Below are 16,755 nucleotides of genomic sequence, written 5' to 3' on the forward strand. Positions count from 1 at the left end.
GTTATGGTGGCTCCGTCTGGGCCTTTACGTGCGATGGGCCAGCAGCTCAAAAATGGGAAGGGTTGTTATCCCGAAAAAATTTGGGGGTTGGTAAATGCCTCGCATCCGGTGGGGGAGATTACGTAATTCCGCAAGATTGTGTGGCGACATACTCGTGGCAGAAGTGGGATGCGATTTAAGGTGCGAATTATTGTGAAAAAACGCACAAAGGAAATGTATGTACTCACTAAAAAATTTCATGTTTAAATTAATTTTAATTTGAACTATTGATGAAATTTTGCAGTTGTAAAATTATGCATTATTGGAAATTAAAGCTGATCTGATTTTCTGTCGGGAATATGCATATTTCTTTCTTCGTACTTTGACTTGTGTAAATAGCTGCATCTTATAAGGCATATTTCTAACTGTACATACATATTGGATGATGCTGCTAAATTCGATCTAAAAAAACTAATATTCTACCCACACAAGGCGCCGATTAAATTTCTGCACATGTGTAAAATAGTAATCATTTTCATGAGCTTAGAGAAACACGAGCATGTATGCATGTATCTATTTATGTACATACATATAGTTTGTAATGTTTATTTCTTATCAAAAAGTATAGATTATTATATAAACTGCCATTGTTTATCATTAAAATGAGGACTGTATGTATGTATGTATCTGTGTATAAGCATAAAATAATTACGGCCATAAACATATCAAATCAAATTTTTATTTCTCATCATTATACCAAATTTTATAATTTTGAACTTCAAGTGCAAGTTATTTAGCAGCCAAATTTCACCGAAAGGAATGGGAATCCACTGAAATGTGTGTTTACCTCATTCCAGTGTCCATCAAGACAAACTGATTTTCCAGTAAAGTCGTTATTCTGGTAAATCGTCCACTTTGAAAATCCAAAAGTATTAATTATGATTCCATTCGGGGCGAAGGGGAAATTATTCGCGGTTCCGGAACTGCCTAGGACGACCATCTCTCTCTTCTCACGATGCCCTTTCACATCGGTGACCTCGTAGAAGGACACTGCCGGGATGGAGGTGTCTGGTGGGCCGATATATCGCAATGATTTGATTCCACTCCAGTCAAAGTTGGAAGTACTATTTGAATACACGCCCGATCCAGCGGTGTGTTTGTGCTGTGTGTAATCCTTGCCTTCGAAAAAGTCCCACCTGAATATGTAAAATATTTGGGGTATTCATTACATTACGAATTGACATGTTCACATCGTAAACTATTTTAGTAAGATTTTGCGAAATTAAACTAGAGCAAGTTTTCAAATGAATTTGTAGCAATTTTTTTAGCCAAACTGGGAAATTTTTTGGTAATGTTACTAAATATGCGAACTCTTAAAGAATGCCCCCATTATCATAAACAATTAAAAATGGTGCACAAAGTCGTATTATTCACCTACTTGCTAAATAAAATTACTGAAAATTTTGAAATTTCGAAATCATTTAAATATGCTAAAACAATTGCATGCTAAAAATTCGCAACTTACCATCCACCCTTAATCTTGTAGGATTTTGCCGTCCCTAGGAAAAAACCCCAGTTGGTCAGGTCAGCTTCTTTGGTTTGAACAGTGAACGAGTTTCCCGACTGGTTTGGACCTGAATAAATCGTAATTTCAGGAATTTCGGAAACCACGAAGGACGCCAAGGAAATTAACAAAAATAGCCGAAACATTTTCGAAATTAGGAGATTAGGAAATTAGGACAAGTAAATCTCAATTTCTGCCTGACAAAAAAATGTTCTGTGTCGGATTCACCTTGGGAAGCCAAATTTATACCGGTTTTAACATAAACGAACAGGTTGTAGGGTTGAATAGGTGAATGAGTATGTGGCAAGTGCAGTTGTTTAAATTTGTACTCTATGACGCAAATTCTGGATTTTGATTGTGCATCTGGAATTGTTATTTATAATCATCTTATTGCTAATTTGAATATGTATGTAAATACCTGTTAAACATATTTATTTAGTGGTGATGTCGAAATAAGTTTTACCTGTTTAAACAGGTTTACACAACTGCTCTGAAATTCATCAATACATTAAAAAATATATATATAAAAAACACTTGGCAATCCATTTACAAGTGGTCATTGTCCAAAATTTTAGTTTATTTAGAGTTTGTGAATACTGATACATCTTTACATAAAGCCTGTGGTAAATTATATTGATGAGCGTAGATCAAGGCTTAGTTTGTATCCAGCCCATATTTATTTTATAATAGACACACCTCCCAGGTGTCACCTTGGGACGGTTGGGGTCAAAACTTTACCCGTGGACTTTTTCAGTTTTTCAGAATTTTCTTATATTTACATACATATTTACATATAATTATTTGAACCTCGTTCGTATAAATACCGAATACTTTTTATTAGTAAAAAGTTGAGCAATCAGTACATATGTACATAAGTAGATTTTTTATGTATGTTTTACTAAAATTACATCGATACACAATGCCGTAGTAAGTTCGAAATTTAATTTTGGAATGATAACTTCAACTATATATTTATGGCTCGAATACATAACCGAGGTATTTAAATGTTCTAAATATGTATGTTCGTTAAAGTTTTAAATTAAAATAAGTCTTGTGCATCGATAACTCTAGGCTTGTAGCGTGGTTTTGTCCTCCTCATCTTGAACTTTCCTCGCCTCGTTGACAAACGTGAAGAACAGTTCTCTGATGATTCGCACGACTTCATCAGTTTTGGCTTGTCTTTGGATATCGTCTTCGGTATTGACGTTTTCCGCTGGTTCGTCCCAAATGCTACTCATTCCCCCCGGGAGGGCCACAGGGGGATCATCTGCACTCGAGTGTTTTGCTATTCCTAAGCCTGAAAATTACGTAATATGTAAATATTTACATACATATGTATTTATACTGATTTCTGTCTACACACCCTTATAAATCCAGTATTAATATAATACCAAGCCGTTCTCATATTCAAGTCTTCCAAAGTGTTATTGATACATGCGTATGTATTACCGTGTATAATACACTGTGTATTATGTAGTTCGGTATTAATGTATTACCACATCGGTAGCAGTTTCTTACGGATGGGAATCATTTTTATACCAAGCGGTATCAACTTTAATACAAAGAAATCAATACTTGTGTGACCAAATATACCAGATTTTTAATAGGGTACATATTTGTAAATAATTTCAAGTTAACTCACCATTTCGACAGCAGACCAATTTAAGGATACCCACATCCACAAGGACCAGTACGATACTGCCAAATATAAAATATCTGGCGGATTCATTTCCACTTGGTGATGATGACGCGACGCTGTATTTTATGGCAAGTGCGACGTTAACTATGGCAATAAACGTGACTATAGTTATCAACAAGATGGAAATAATGCTGTACTTGCGAAAAGCGACGATCCTAGGGAAGAATTTCATCGAACTGGTTAAATTCCTTTATTGTGTGAAGGTGGATTGTTGGTGGCTTTAATTTTGGGGGCTGTATTGTACTTGAAAAACAATATTATTGCAGCACAATTATCCGGATTTACAGATCAAAACTGGTATTTGGAGGTTATTTTACACATGTAAGTGCTTATTTTTTATTCTCCGGAAATTATTGGGACAGTGTAGGAGAAGGAGATAACAGAAATCGATTAATTGGGATGGGTGGTTTGTTGTTGGCTGGTATCCTAACAACGAATGACCAGGGTTTCATGTGGAAACTGCTATAATTTTTTTACCAACGTTATAAAATTCAAGTTTATTGTAGGAAATATCAGTATGTTGAATTTATGTATGCAGGCATTTTTCGAAACCGTTATTTCGACCATGTGCGTGCGCTACACTGTTTCTATTTAAAGTTAACTATTTTACATAGAAACATTTTTATACAGCAACCTTATCTGAATATTTTAGGTACTATATACATACCCTATGCGAAAATTGAGAATGAGTGTATCATTATGCACTTATTGTACAGGATGGTTAAAATGTCAGGTTACAATGGGAAAAATTCAACACAAGTGAGTGATTGGAGTATGCGTACAGTTGTATGTATTTCAAAGGATGTATGATATTTTCATATCTACATATTTCTTTATTCCGTATGTATGCATTTATGTATAATTTGACAAACAGAAATTCACTATGATTTATGAATAACATAATTGAAATTCCAGTGTGAGCATGTGTATTAGCCTTATAATGTTAAGTCATTAATTCTTGGGTAAATATTCCAAATGTGAAATACAATGGTCTTATTATTATTTTCATCATAATTCATTTTGAATTTAGGAAGCCTTGGGTTTTTTGGTCGATCTATCAAGGACTAATTTGGCTGTATTTAAATCCTCAAACTTTATCTCCACTGAAAAATAGAGCTGTCATAGAAATATTTTACCAGAATAAAACCACAAAAAAGAAAAACTATTTATAGGGGTAGCTGATTTTAAGGTATGTAAAAGGCACAAAACTTGTGATTATGTATCTTGACATCACGTACAGAAAAATTTAAAATTAAGATAGTATGCAATTTCAAGATAATTTCAAGATCAAAACCTGATCTTTAAATGCTGGTTCTATCTGTACGCTACTAATAAAGTCCACGTGAAATGCGTCACTCGGTCCAAATAGCTCAAAAAGTAGCTCATTTGCATCCCATTGTGTATCATGTCGACAGATCTTAGGCACTCCAGACATACCGAATTTGGCAGCATGCCATTTAAAATCCTTCGGCGATACGAATCTCTCCCATTCTCCATTCGTAACCGTCTCAAAAACGTCTTCGACAACATTCCAATCTTTGCGTTGACACAGATCGCAAATATCTCCAGCATTGTGGAATAAATCAAAATTACGATGCAAGACGTAATTAACAACACCGATTTTCCGCCACGATCCGAAACTTCTACCAGAATCAGGAACACGGAGCTGGTTGACATAGCTACCGCCGAGAAGTGATGAAGACACGGAATTATAAATTCACCAATTAATTCTCCCTCAACTAAGGTCATGACACGGAGCATTTTGTAGATTTTTATACAAGAATGGAAACCAAGTCCACCGCCAAGTTTGAAAGATACATTACTCTTTGACTCGACGAGGAACATCGTCCACACGTAGAGACACGAGATACTGTAGGCAACTAGTAAGATGCAAATTACTAAGGTTGATATCATAAATAGGAACCCAAAAGTGGCCCAGATTCCGATTGACACCTGCATTACGACGGGAATAACGGGTCCGTACGCCTCGAAATTGTGGATGGCTCGAAGCATGGTGTAAAAAGGGTTTGATGTAGATAAAGCAAAAAATAGGATAAGAATTGGGACGATATATTCAAATGTGAGTAAAAATAAGTTGGCAGATTTTAACATTTCTTTAATCGCAGAGTCCAATTTGTCCCCATGGTTTTTATGTTGTTTGATGAGGACGAAACCTGAAAACCATGAAAAAAGTTCATACATAGTGGTACTTATTCATGAAATAATGCCTGATGGTGAGTTCTGTTTGTAGCCTAGTTGGAAAGCCATTAAATGTGCTTCTGCATATATATATATATATGAAATTCTGACAAAATCTTAGAAAATTGCATAGTTTTAGTACTGTCGTTTTAGGGCTGTCCAATCCGGATTTTTCGGGTTAAGAATACATCGAAATCCGAATTTCGTTCTGAGAACAATCCGGATTTACTTAACAAATATAAAGATTCTTATTCATTTGTGATCTAAGAATACAAACAGTTGAAAAAGTGAATTTTTTAGAAATCTTCTGACTGTTTTTTTTTCAATATTGATGGTTTATCATATCAGACATCAAACACAACGTTATTGAAATAGTGCAGTCAGTGATTAATGCTTACCTTCCAAAGCACACTCCAAATGTAGGATGGCATCAAAACAAGCGATATATTTCTTAGCGCCGGACGGTTTCATTAGAACACTTGCAAATCCCAAGTACGACGGAATAACAAAACTCACCAGGGAGGTTAAACATAGCGTTATCTTATCATCAATTCCCTCCTGTGACGTTGCTAAGGTGTAGCACCTCATCCACATCACGGGAAGGATGAAACACGCAATTAAAGCGTTTATTAGTTGAAGCGTTCGGAGCCGCCACTCGTCCTGGGGTATCGTGACACGAGAGCTTTTTGTCTCCCAGGTAAGATAATAAAGCGTGAATAGGGTTGACCTCTGGCTTCCTAGGACGGCGCGTTTTAAGTAGTTTCTAACCACGAAATACAGCATTTTAAAATTGTCGAAATTTGAATTTATTTCAGAAATTCTGTATATTTAGTGGGCAAGGATAGTAAGCAGCACGGATGCCTACTACCATTTGAGTTTGGGAACTGGATGTGTAAGCAATAAATAAATGCTTGACGCACGACCATGAATTACACGCAATGAAAGAGCATTTATGTAGTTTAGTCAAATTATTGTCAAGAGACAAATTACGTGAAAAATTGAGTAAAGATACCATTTTTCTTTGATAATTCCTACATATATACTTTGCAATTCCGGCATGATCATACATGTATGTATGAACTAAATATGTGCTGTGCTGTGCACACATACATGCATACATAGTTCCTTTACATATACATGCAAATTAGTATTTCACGTTTTATATAATCATGATTGGGTTGATGGTAATTGTACCTAATTGAGCAGCATATACACACATATACATATGTCCACATGTACATATCTACTTATTTTGAACAAGATATGAATGTAAACGTTTTGGTCTATTTTCTGACACAAAATTTCGGAAAATTGATGACTAAATAAAATAAGTATGTGTATATATACATATTGTTGGTCAAGGTACATATGTAAATACCAAAGGTTATCGTAAATTTAATAAATGTTGTTCTCAGCGGGAGTGTTCCAGTCCCCTTCTGCCCGATTTTCTATGGAGCTTCCCTCACCGCCCTAAAGAAGAAAACTGGCGGGATTCGGCCCGTGGCGGTTGGAAATGTATGGCGCCGCCTTTCCGCTAAAATCGCACTGAAAAGAATGTCCCCCGACCTTGTGGAATACCTAGCACCCCATCAACTGGGGGTGGGGATAAGGGGGGGTGCCGAAGCGGCGGCACATGCGGCCCGCATCTATTGGGGACACGCCCATACGACACCCAAAGCCTTTTTAAAAGTCGACTTTAACAACGCCTTTAACGAGATACGGCGGGATACAATTCTCCACATTATTCATGAAAGGTTCCCCTCAATGTTCAGTTTTTTGTCGCAGGCTTATGCTTTTCCGTCTCAATTATACTATGGCGACACCCCCATCTCCTCCCGCCAACAAGGGAACCCGTTAGGTCCCGCACTCTTCGCCCTCGTCGTCCAGCCCATTATCCTTGCAATCGAGGCAGAACTTAATCTGTGGTATCTGGACGATGCCACTATAGCGGACACCCCAGAAAAAGTGTTAGTCGCGATGGACACCATTATCCGCATGGGGGAGGAAGTTGGTCTTCGCCTGAACACCGCCAAGTGTGAAGTGGGCGTGCTAGGGGCGGACGAACGTTCCCGCCTTGAAATTTTGGAGCGTTTTTGCCGGGCAGCACCGGGGATACAGCAGATTCCCCCGAAGCTGCCGTTCTTCTGGGTGCTCCTCTCACCGATATGTCAATCGAGACTGTATTGGGGGCAAAGGCCGAACAACTCGCAAAACTTGGGACCCGACTACTCGAGCTCTCCTCCCACTCTGCTTTTTTCCTCCTTCGGGCCTCCATATCCACGCCCCGCCTCATATATTTTCTTCGTTGTGCCCCTACTTGGCGAAGATTTGACGCCCTCACCTTATATGACTCCAAACTAAAGGAGTCAATGGAAGGGATTCTCAACTGTACCCTTTCCCCGCATTCGTGGCTTCAGTCTTCCCTTCCGGTCAGTGAAGGTGGCCTAGGGGTCAAGCATGCTGTAGACGTGGCGATTCCGTGTTTCTTAGCGTCCGCCTACAGCGCCCTGCCCCTTGTTGAGCGCCTTCTGCCACCTTACCTGCATGACACCGACACCGCCAGGCAGGAAGGGGAAGAAATGTGGAACCCGATGGGCCCCGCCGAACTCCCCCCACTCGAACTTAGGGATGTTCAAGCGGCTTGGGAGATGCCTCAACAGGAGGCCGCCGTAAGTCACCTCAAAAATGGGGCGCTGACGCATGAAGATAAGGCCCGTCTCCTCGCGATGGGACAGCCGCACGTGGGGGCGTGGCTCAATGCCGTCCCTTCGCCACAACTGGGGACGCTACTCCCAAATGAGGCATTACGGGTAGCATGCGCCCTTCGTCTTGGTTGCGACGTTTGCCACCCTCACAAATGTCCATGCCGAGCTAGCGTGACATCAAAAGGCTATCATGGCCTGAAATGCAAAAGCAGTGCCGGTCGTCATTCTCGACACACTGCTGCCAATGACGTGATTTGGAGAGCACTCCGCACTGCTGGAGCCCCCGCTATCAAAGAGCCACCAGGGTGCTCTCGCCAAGACGGAAAGCGCCCAGACGGCCTAACATTAGTACCGTGGGCACGAGGGAGACCCCTTGTATGGGACTTTACATGTTCGGACACCTTCGCACCATCTTACCTCCCTCAATCGTGCGTTCATCCTGGTGCGGCAGCCGAAAGAGCGGAGGACGCCAAGAGGAAAAAATACGAATTCCTCCAGGATCGATTCATCTTTGTACCCGTAGCCATCGAAACAATGGGAGTGTGGGGTAAGGAGGGTCTGTCCCTTATCAAGGAAATCGGATCGAGGATCACGATCCTCACTGGGGAGAAGAGGTCAACATCTTTCCTCATACAGAGGATGAGTATGGCAGTGCAGCGTGGAAATGTTGCTGCAATTTTGGGATCTCTTCCAGCCGGACGAGAGCTGGATGAGATTTTTTTACTGTAGGACTACGAAATAGGTTAAGTTTTTTTTGTATATTTCGGATAGGGCAATTTTGTGAAGCGCTGGGCGTTTAGACTTTTCTCAAAAGGAATATTGTACACATACATACATCTCTGCGAATATAATCTATACTAAAATGAATAAACATGTCTGTGTGCTAGACTAGCATCAAAGGTTATTTACGTCAACTTTGGGCGATTTTAAAGCTTAATAACTTATGCGCTATATGTAATATCGCTTTGAAATTTTGGGCCTTAGTAGATCCTATGTTTCACCTCTTTGAATACCAGGTCCCTTTGTGCAAAAACAACTCAGAAACTTTTTTTGATAAAATGGAACTTTATATATCTCACCATGTTTGAAATTTTTCTATGATTATTATTTTGTCAGTTAGAGGAGGCCTTTCTTAATTTAATGGCACCAGGTTGCTTTTCTAAATTTTAAATTCGATGTTTGGTATGGATTTGAAGTAGACCGATGACGCTTAAATCGCGTGGGGGCTATTTTTAAGTTTTCTCCAAAAATACAGCCAGTTATATTTGGGGAAAAAATTAATTGTTTTGAGTTCCCTGCACACTGGGGCATAATATATGCCACGTTTTAGTTTTTTTTACTTCGTCAAGAACTTTTGTCGCCAGCAATTCGGAGTTGGAAAAAGTGTTCTCCACACCCTCTTGCTCTGGGGTAAGTTGGGGGGTCATTTCTGTCTTGGGAGTTAATTTTTGGTACACACAGATAGGTCACATGGGTCACATATTATTATGCTCAAAATTTGGGGTCAAAAGTCTAACCAGTTTCGTAGTTGCTGAACTTCAAAATCGCCCCACTTAACGTAAATCACCCTTGGTATGTACATACTTATGATGGTTACGGTCACCTTTTAAGAAGTAAGCCAATAAATAAGGGCGTATTAAATTTCTGACCGCCCGAACTATTTTTACAATTGCCTATATAGGAAATAAATTAGCCCAAAAAATTTTCGCAATTCATGTGTACCTGTAAATTCAGAAATTTATTTATCTATAACGATTTTCATATTAATCACGAGAAACAATTAGTTAACATTTTTTTTCTGAATTTTATGCACTTAAGATTTTTCAGTGCCCTAATACATTTGTATGTCATAAATAAACACCACATTTCAATCTGAACCCTCATTTCGAACAAAAAGCGAAAAAATGACACGCTGATTAAAGATCCAACCAGTATAAAGAACGTCACAATACTGCCATTCATTCTCATCATAGTTGAGAATGTGTGCCCAACTTTCATCGGCGGCCTCCGTCCTCGAAACCTTCGATCATTTAACTCGCCTATTAACCTGTTCTGTATCCCAGATTCGAACAGGAATTTAGCATATTTCGGAATTTTAGAATTCCCCGCCTTTTCAAAAACCCACCCGTACAGATCACCCGCCAATATGTCTCTCCCCTTGTAAAATCCAACCCCAAAATAAGACCTTTTTAAATACTTGAACTCTTCCTGAACATCGGAGATGTCCGAAACGAATGCGGTTCGCCCACATTTGACAACTTCCGTCTCAATCGATGCCATCCTCGGTTCATGGGAATGTTTCGGATTTAGTAGGGAAAGCAGGGTTAATTCTTGTTCTGTGAGGTTATCTAATTTAAGAGCACCATCGACAAATAATATCCGCTGAACCCAGGTTGTTTCTTCCAGAAAAGCGGAAAATTTGTCCATCCCATTTAACCCGGGTGGTGACAAAAGCCCAAAGCACGTTTCCCGAGCGACTTTCATCCTATCCTTCTTCCCCAAATTGTGATAACTTAGCCAGAAAGTTTGATACGTATGAAACGTCTCGATCCACCACTCCGTAAAATTCCCGCCTTCTGCTCTTTTTCGGTGGTACGATTTTTTAATAAAACCCTCGTCACATAACAAATCCTTAAACGTCACGGGATAATTTGTCACTGGGAGGGGCGCATTAAGTTCAGAAATCATTAATCCAATGTAACAATTTGTCAGTACGATGGACACTATTCCCCACCCGGCCATGACGTAGGGTAGGAAGCGTTTCCGTTTCAACCCTTCCGGTATGAAACTCTCCTGTTCGAGTAGATTCGCTAGAAGGACGAGCCACGGCGAAAAAGAGGAAGAAATTTTTAAGACCCGATTTTGATAAAGTTTTAACATAACGATCAAGACAATTAAGAAAGTCATGATGCAAATCCATAAACTGGGTTGGAAAGGGGTTAAGTAGAAGGCAAAGGTCAAATAGGGTTGCGACCAACAGGTCAAAAATTGGAAGCCTTCCATCCGCAAGGCAAACATTTGGACGCCAGGGAAACTTCCAAGGTTGTACGTGCGGGAAAATCGGGTCAGTCCAACGCTAGGGAGCTCATTTCCTTGAGAAGGATCAGTATGATGTAGCAGGGATGAATTAGCCGGGTAAAAAATGGAGTGAAATATATGCTGATAAATTGACCCTGGACTTCTGAAGGGGTCGAAAACGTTGAATATTTTAGAATATGGATATTGTGTGATGTGATGCACTTGCTCTTTTGTGGCGATATCTGTACTTGAGAGGGTGCTCAATTCCCACGTGTTTGGGTTTCTTAAAAGCGTTACAAACGTTTCAACAACTTGGCGCCGTCCTACCAACGGTTCGCATGAAAATCGCAACATTTCTTCTTTTGACTGAACACAAAGCTCAAGTAGGTTTTGGTAGTCGTTATGCAATAGAACTCCAAAATTGAGGGTTTGGTAAAATTTTGGTGGGTATGGCATGATTTTTTGAAACTTGGATTTTTCCAAGGTTGAGATCAAAATTGTCACCACGTGAACCGCGGTGTGGTCCCATTCGTTGTAAGAAGCCTGAATGTATCTATATTCTGCTATTTTAAGCCAGAAGAGTAGATCCGTGTTGGTCCAATTAATGGAAATTTTTCGAGGGGACAGAAGTAGGCTGAGTTTGCAAGGAAGCTCTCTAAGCTTGGATAAATTGAGTTCTACCCGGTTCGACTTTGGGTGGGTTTGTGTATGAATAATTTTCATAGGACTAAGAATGTTAGTTGACATGAGAGTGATGCCAATGTTCCCACTATGGATTACTTTCATCTCGCAATTTTTGATTTCATTTACTAATTGAGACAGTGGGTCTGCAGTGGCTGTATGGAGAAAGGATTTTAGTAAGAGGATTATTACCAAGATGGGAGACATTTTGAAAATGTAAGGTAAACTGGAATATTTACTAATGTCAATTAGTGTTAGCCGATACCGGATAGGTAGGAAAGTTTAGAACGTCTCTCTAGTCATTGTTTTCCCACCCACTTGGCTTACTAAACAAATTCTTACCTAGTACACAAATATTTATAGCATTACATTACATGAATATAAAAAGTCAAGGTTGACTTGTAAATTAACATCAGGGTTCTTTTATTATTTTCGAAAGAATTTTAAAGAAATACTACATCCAGTTATTGTAGTGTTTATCTTGCATTCGATAGTATTTACTATGAACTACTTCCTGGAGAGGACACGCATTTTTTGGATTACATAACAACACTGAAATTAAAAACATAATATATGTACATTGATAATATCAATTCTTGTGAGTTTTTACACAAAAAATACAGAATTACTTAGGAACCCTACTTCTCATTACCCGAAATGAAAAGTCACCCAGGCAGTTGCGTGCCATCTAGAATATCGGAACATGTGTAAGACAGCGTTATGAAAATGCACACATATTTATGTACATACCACCCATGCATGTTTTATTAACTCCTTTGAACGAGTATATATTTACATAATTACAGCGTAACGTATGCATATGCATATGTAAATAAGTATGTACTTATACAAATTCTAGTATAGTATTTGCAAAAGCATGAAACCAGCATATCCCCGGACACCTAAATTATTTATCGTGGCCCTGACATGATTGTGTTTCTTATGTATTCTGGCTGGTCTGGAAGAATTTGACTTTCCAGCGAGAAAATCATGATAAGATGCACTTCACCCTTCATGTTTACAAAAATAAAATTACAGGATATTTATAATCTATAAAATGTAAATACATAAGTACACACTGTAAATAAAGTTGTACAAAACTTACTCAAAGTAGGATAAAAAAGGGATAACGACATTTGAGTCGAATTTCTTCAGTTTTGTGTAAAATCTGAGGCTACGGTTGGACACATTTTACCCAATTGCGGATATCTGAATTTACAATCTTATTTAGAGTCCATTTCTACATTTGAGAATGGTTTGCATGATCAGGTTCAAACGGACTTAAATACCTATAATCTGCATACATACATATCTATGTGTATAAATAGGACACCATACTTAGGATTGCACAGTGAATTCGTACACAATTTAATTTAGGTATTTAATTCCTGCATATTACATCAATTTTTCAATGCTTACAAAGTGTTTTGTGCTTTAGACAAATATGTAGCGAGCGAAATATATTTCTCAATCCCCCCGTTAATCTCACCATCAATTAATCAGTAACAATGAGATCGTATTATTAACAACAAACATCACCAGATACAATTCATTGCTTCGTTTTGCATGGAAAAACGTGAAGCTCCCAATCCCCACTGGAGCCGCCGTGGGCCGCATAGCTTTCACCACTTTACAGTGAAACTTTCTCTCCCAAACGGTTCTAATTTTTCGCAACGTCTTCAACTGCACAAGGGCCTCGAGGTAATATTTCGTCTCACTATGCACCAGAGACAACATGCCCCAACAAACCTTGACCACCAGCGTGACCCCACCGAAACCAAGGACCCCCAAAAAAAGAAAGAAATACGGAAACGTGGAGTGCAACCTAATTAAAATATAACTACTTGAAATTAGCGCGGTAAAACAGGTCGAAAGTGCGACGAAAAGTCCATTCCTGATAAAAAATTCGACAAGAACTTCCTGAATCTGGTAGCACTTGAACCAACGGATCAAAACGTGCAGATCGTACAATTTTGAAAATTTGGTCACAAACAACGGGCCGATTTTCAAACATGCTCCAGAACATTGTAGAACATAAAGTACGTTGCAGAATCCAAGACACATCATTCGACCCATGTCGTACACGAGGAATATGTTTAACGCGTAGGTTATCAGAAATATCGAAAGTCGGGTAAAAACGCCGGAAATCTTATGAGCGAGAAAGTGTCGGATAAGATAAGAGGACTGGTCCAGGTCGAAGACGGTCATTCCAAGAAGGACGATGAATGGGGTGGCAACGTAGGAGAATACGACGAAGAAGGAAATAATGACAGAGGTAACGTTAGTGTAGGAATTTATCAATAATTTCCGATAGTCGAGGGAGAAATGGATTCCAAATTCTGAAAAGGGTGGACATATGTATTTTGTTAGAAATTTGTATTTCTAGGCTACAAGGTAGCCGGAAAATAACCTCACTTAACAAATTTTATTTAAGCAATAAATCAGTACCACCGATTTTGAGACAATTTCTGCTTTAGAAAGTTGGAGCTTGTCCATGCTCATAGTTGTTTTACATTTTTTAAGTATACGTAGTTGAATAATTTTGTATAGCAAAAGCTGCATAATATGCGATTGTGTTAAGTTTTTTAGAATTGGACAGAAATTGCAAAGAAACATAAATTTTTGCTAGTAAAAATACCCTAACGTAAAATCTATTTCAAAAAATTATTCCCAACACGGTGATATTTGCATACTTTGTCTTTATGTGAAAATTTGTAATTTGCTTTCTCCGTTTAATCTAACATATATTTAATACAGGCCCGACTAAACAATCTTTTTCAACTTAAGCAGATTGATTTTATCCGTCACTAACCCCAAATAATTTACCTTTTCGAATATGCCAATCAAACTGCACCACATCTTCCCAAACTTTTATGTGTATCTGCTCCTCGTCAAATGTTACGATACAATAGGCAAAAGTAGAAAACGTGTCGAATGCGATGAAACCAAGCCACACCCAGAAACGAATATCCATCAAAATATTATCCACGTCCCGGGTAAGGTAATAAATGCCAACCGCCGATAACAATATTACTCCAACAGAGATCACCGGGGGGACAAATTTTGCATACAGACTTTGATTTGGCATGGCTTCCACGTGTAAAATTCCCTTCCGGTACGAAAATCGATACGGGAGCTGGTTCCGGAATGGATAGTGGTCTAAATAAAGGAACTTGACCAGACGGACCACTCCCAGAGGGGTGTTGCAACCCATCGGGAAATACATGGGTCTTAATTTACAAGTATGTGAATTTTTGTATATCTTTTAAACAAGACTTTTCAACAGTGAATATAAATATGCCGTAACTTTGCCGTGTGGTTAGTGATTTGGGTGTATAAAAGCATCTATTCTGAGCAAAATTGTGCGATCTAATTCAGTGTTTTAACGTCGGTAAATACATATACTGAGGGTTAGGCGAGATTATAGAACGTGTCGGAAACTATTAATTTTTGGGCGAAATATTCGTTGCTGGATATTTTGAATGATTTCATCGTATTCCTCATCCTTTTCTCATGAGGAATGAAGTTATCATTTTCAAAAAGCCGGGCTTTTAAAGCCGGCAGCAGATTTTCTTTGAACCATTGTTCGTCTAAAAGTTTGCAAAATGCATAAAAGATTTTATGTCCATTTAAAAAAAGTGTCAATCTGAAGTTTCAGATCAGAATTAAAGCACTAAAGGCGCATAACTGGACATAACTAGTTTATCTTTATGCAAAATAGTTTAAATTCCGAACATTAAAGAAAGAATGGCTGAATACTGGGTGGTGATCCGAGCGGTGTCAGACGACGCAGCGTCATGATGAACAAATACCTTGTGGGTCTCGCCGTCTCCGGTCACTTTGCATAATCCCTTTTCCATAACGGTTATATTGCAGAATTTTTATCCCATAAAAGTCACATGGTATAAACAACCACTTTCCATAATACATTTTCTCATAAATTGTAAAAAAGAAATAATTTCCGATTAATGAGAACTAAAATCGTGTAGACAATACGAAATTGGTCGAAAATATTGCTGCATATCAACTGTAGTATTATAAATTTCAACAAAATTCATTAACCTGATACCACCGTGTAATTTTTGAACCTCCAATTATCAATGTGTCTGATCCGCCTTCAAAATTACGACACAATTCCATATACTTTGATGAGACCCATTGCAAATGACATTCATTCGAAAATGCCAAGCCTCTACAGAGTTATTGGTAAAAGGAGTGGAATTTTCATAAAAAGTGTAACTATTCCATAAGATTATCGGACGTCGTACTCAAATCCAACGTAGGTGTCATGTAAGAACCCAGACATTTTACTGAATCACTTGATTATTAAATATTTTATCGGGCGGAGTTTGTGAAAAGAGAAAAGATGAGGAGATGAACGAGTGGTATGCAAAGCAGCAGTATGCAAAATGACCTTGTATGCAAAGTGACTATTTAGGTTAAATGCGTTAGGGGTTAATTTTGTATGCAAAATGCGTTATGCAAAGTGACACCAGACCGGGTCTCGCCACGATAAGGTTTTGGAATTTCTTCTTCCAAAAGTGGTTTTAAAACTTTCTCAACATAGTAGGTGGCATTAATCTTTACATTATAGGGAACTCCAATCAAAGGGAGAGTTCCACGACCGCTCATTACCCCCACTATCATTACCGTGACCGCAAACTTTTCACTTTTCTCGCACACAAACTTCTCCATATCACTTCGGGACTTTGAATAGCAAATTCTTCGAGTCTTTTTGCAATCTTGGACACAGAAGAGTGCCTCGTCCAATGTGACAACAAATTCAGACCGATTTCTAGCCAAATGACTTTTGTACAGCTTCCGACATGTGGTCCTCCGTATTTTTTTGTGGCGCAGTTTTAGGACGTGAACTCTCGTCTTTTTAAGTGTCTTCTTCCGTAGATCTTAAT

The 16,755-nt window shown here is 38.7% G+C and overlaps 2 protein-coding genes across 4 annotated transcripts; both read right to left on the reverse strand.

Moving 5' to 3' along the window:
* Window positions 1-702: 702 nt before the first annotated feature.
* LOC110861180 lies at window positions 703-1,774 on the reverse strand. The gene is made up of 2 exons (XM_022110292.2): window positions 1,505-1,774; window positions 703-1,175 (listed from the first exon to the last, which is right to left on the reverse strand). Exons 1-2 carry the CDS (start codon window positions 1,687-1,689, stop codon window positions 773-775), a joined length of 588 nt encoding a protein of 195 aa, XP_021965984.1. The 5' UTR covers window positions 1,690-1,774; the 3' UTR covers window positions 703-772.
* Window positions 1,775-2,099: 325 nt separating this feature from the next.
* LOC118439533 lies at window positions 2,100-3,653 on the reverse strand. Of its 3 annotated transcripts, none has more exons than XR_004837472.1 (3): window positions 3,186-3,653; window positions 2,907-3,095; window positions 2,100-2,840 (listed from the first exon to the last, which is right to left on the reverse strand). XR_004837472.1 is itself a non-coding variant. In XM_035860926.1 (3 exons), exons 1-3 carry the CDS (start codon window positions 3,412-3,414, stop codon window positions 2,611-2,613), a joined length of 378 nt encoding a protein of 125 aa, XP_035716819.1. In that variant the 5' UTR covers window positions 3,415-3,653; the 3' UTR covers window positions 2,100-2,610. The 3 variants fall into 3 exon arrangements, 2 of the variants coding, with proteins under 2 accessions (XP_035716819.1, XP_035716818.1); XM_035860926.1 differs by lacking the exon at window positions 2,907-3,095 and having other exon boundaries at window positions 3,186-3,298; window positions 3,380-3,653; XM_035860925.1 differs by lacking the exon at window positions 2,907-3,095.
* Window positions 3,654-16,755: the final 13,102 nt, after the last annotated feature.

The sequence above is a fragment of the Folsomia candida genome, unplaced genomic scaffold, assembly GCF_002217175.1.
Source record: "Folsomia candida strain VU population unplaced genomic scaffold, ASM221717v1 Fcan01_Sc038, whole genome shotgun sequence".
Lineage (NCBI taxonomy): Eukaryota > Metazoa > Arthropoda > Collembola > Entomobryomorpha > Isotomidae > Folsomia > Folsomia candida.

Excerpts from the sequence above, each read along its gene's own strand:
- LOC118439533 (XM_035860925.1), bottom strand. The coding sequence starts at position 3,414 with ATGAAATTCTTCCCTAGGATCGTCGCTTTTCGCAAGTACAGCATTATT. Across the intron at positions 2,841-3,185 it reads ATTGGTCTGCTGTCGAAATG|GCTTAGGAATAGCAAAACAC; the intron begins GTGAGTTAACTT and ends CGTAATTTTCAG.
- LOC110861180 (XM_022110292.2), bottom strand. The coding sequence starts at position 1,689 with ATGTTTCGGCTATTTTTGTTAATTTCCTTGGCGTCCTTCGTGGTTTCC. Across the intron at positions 1,176-1,504 it reads TACAAGATTAAGGGTGGATG|GTGGGACTTTTTCGAAGGCA; the intron begins GTAAGTTGCGAA and ends TTACATATTCAG.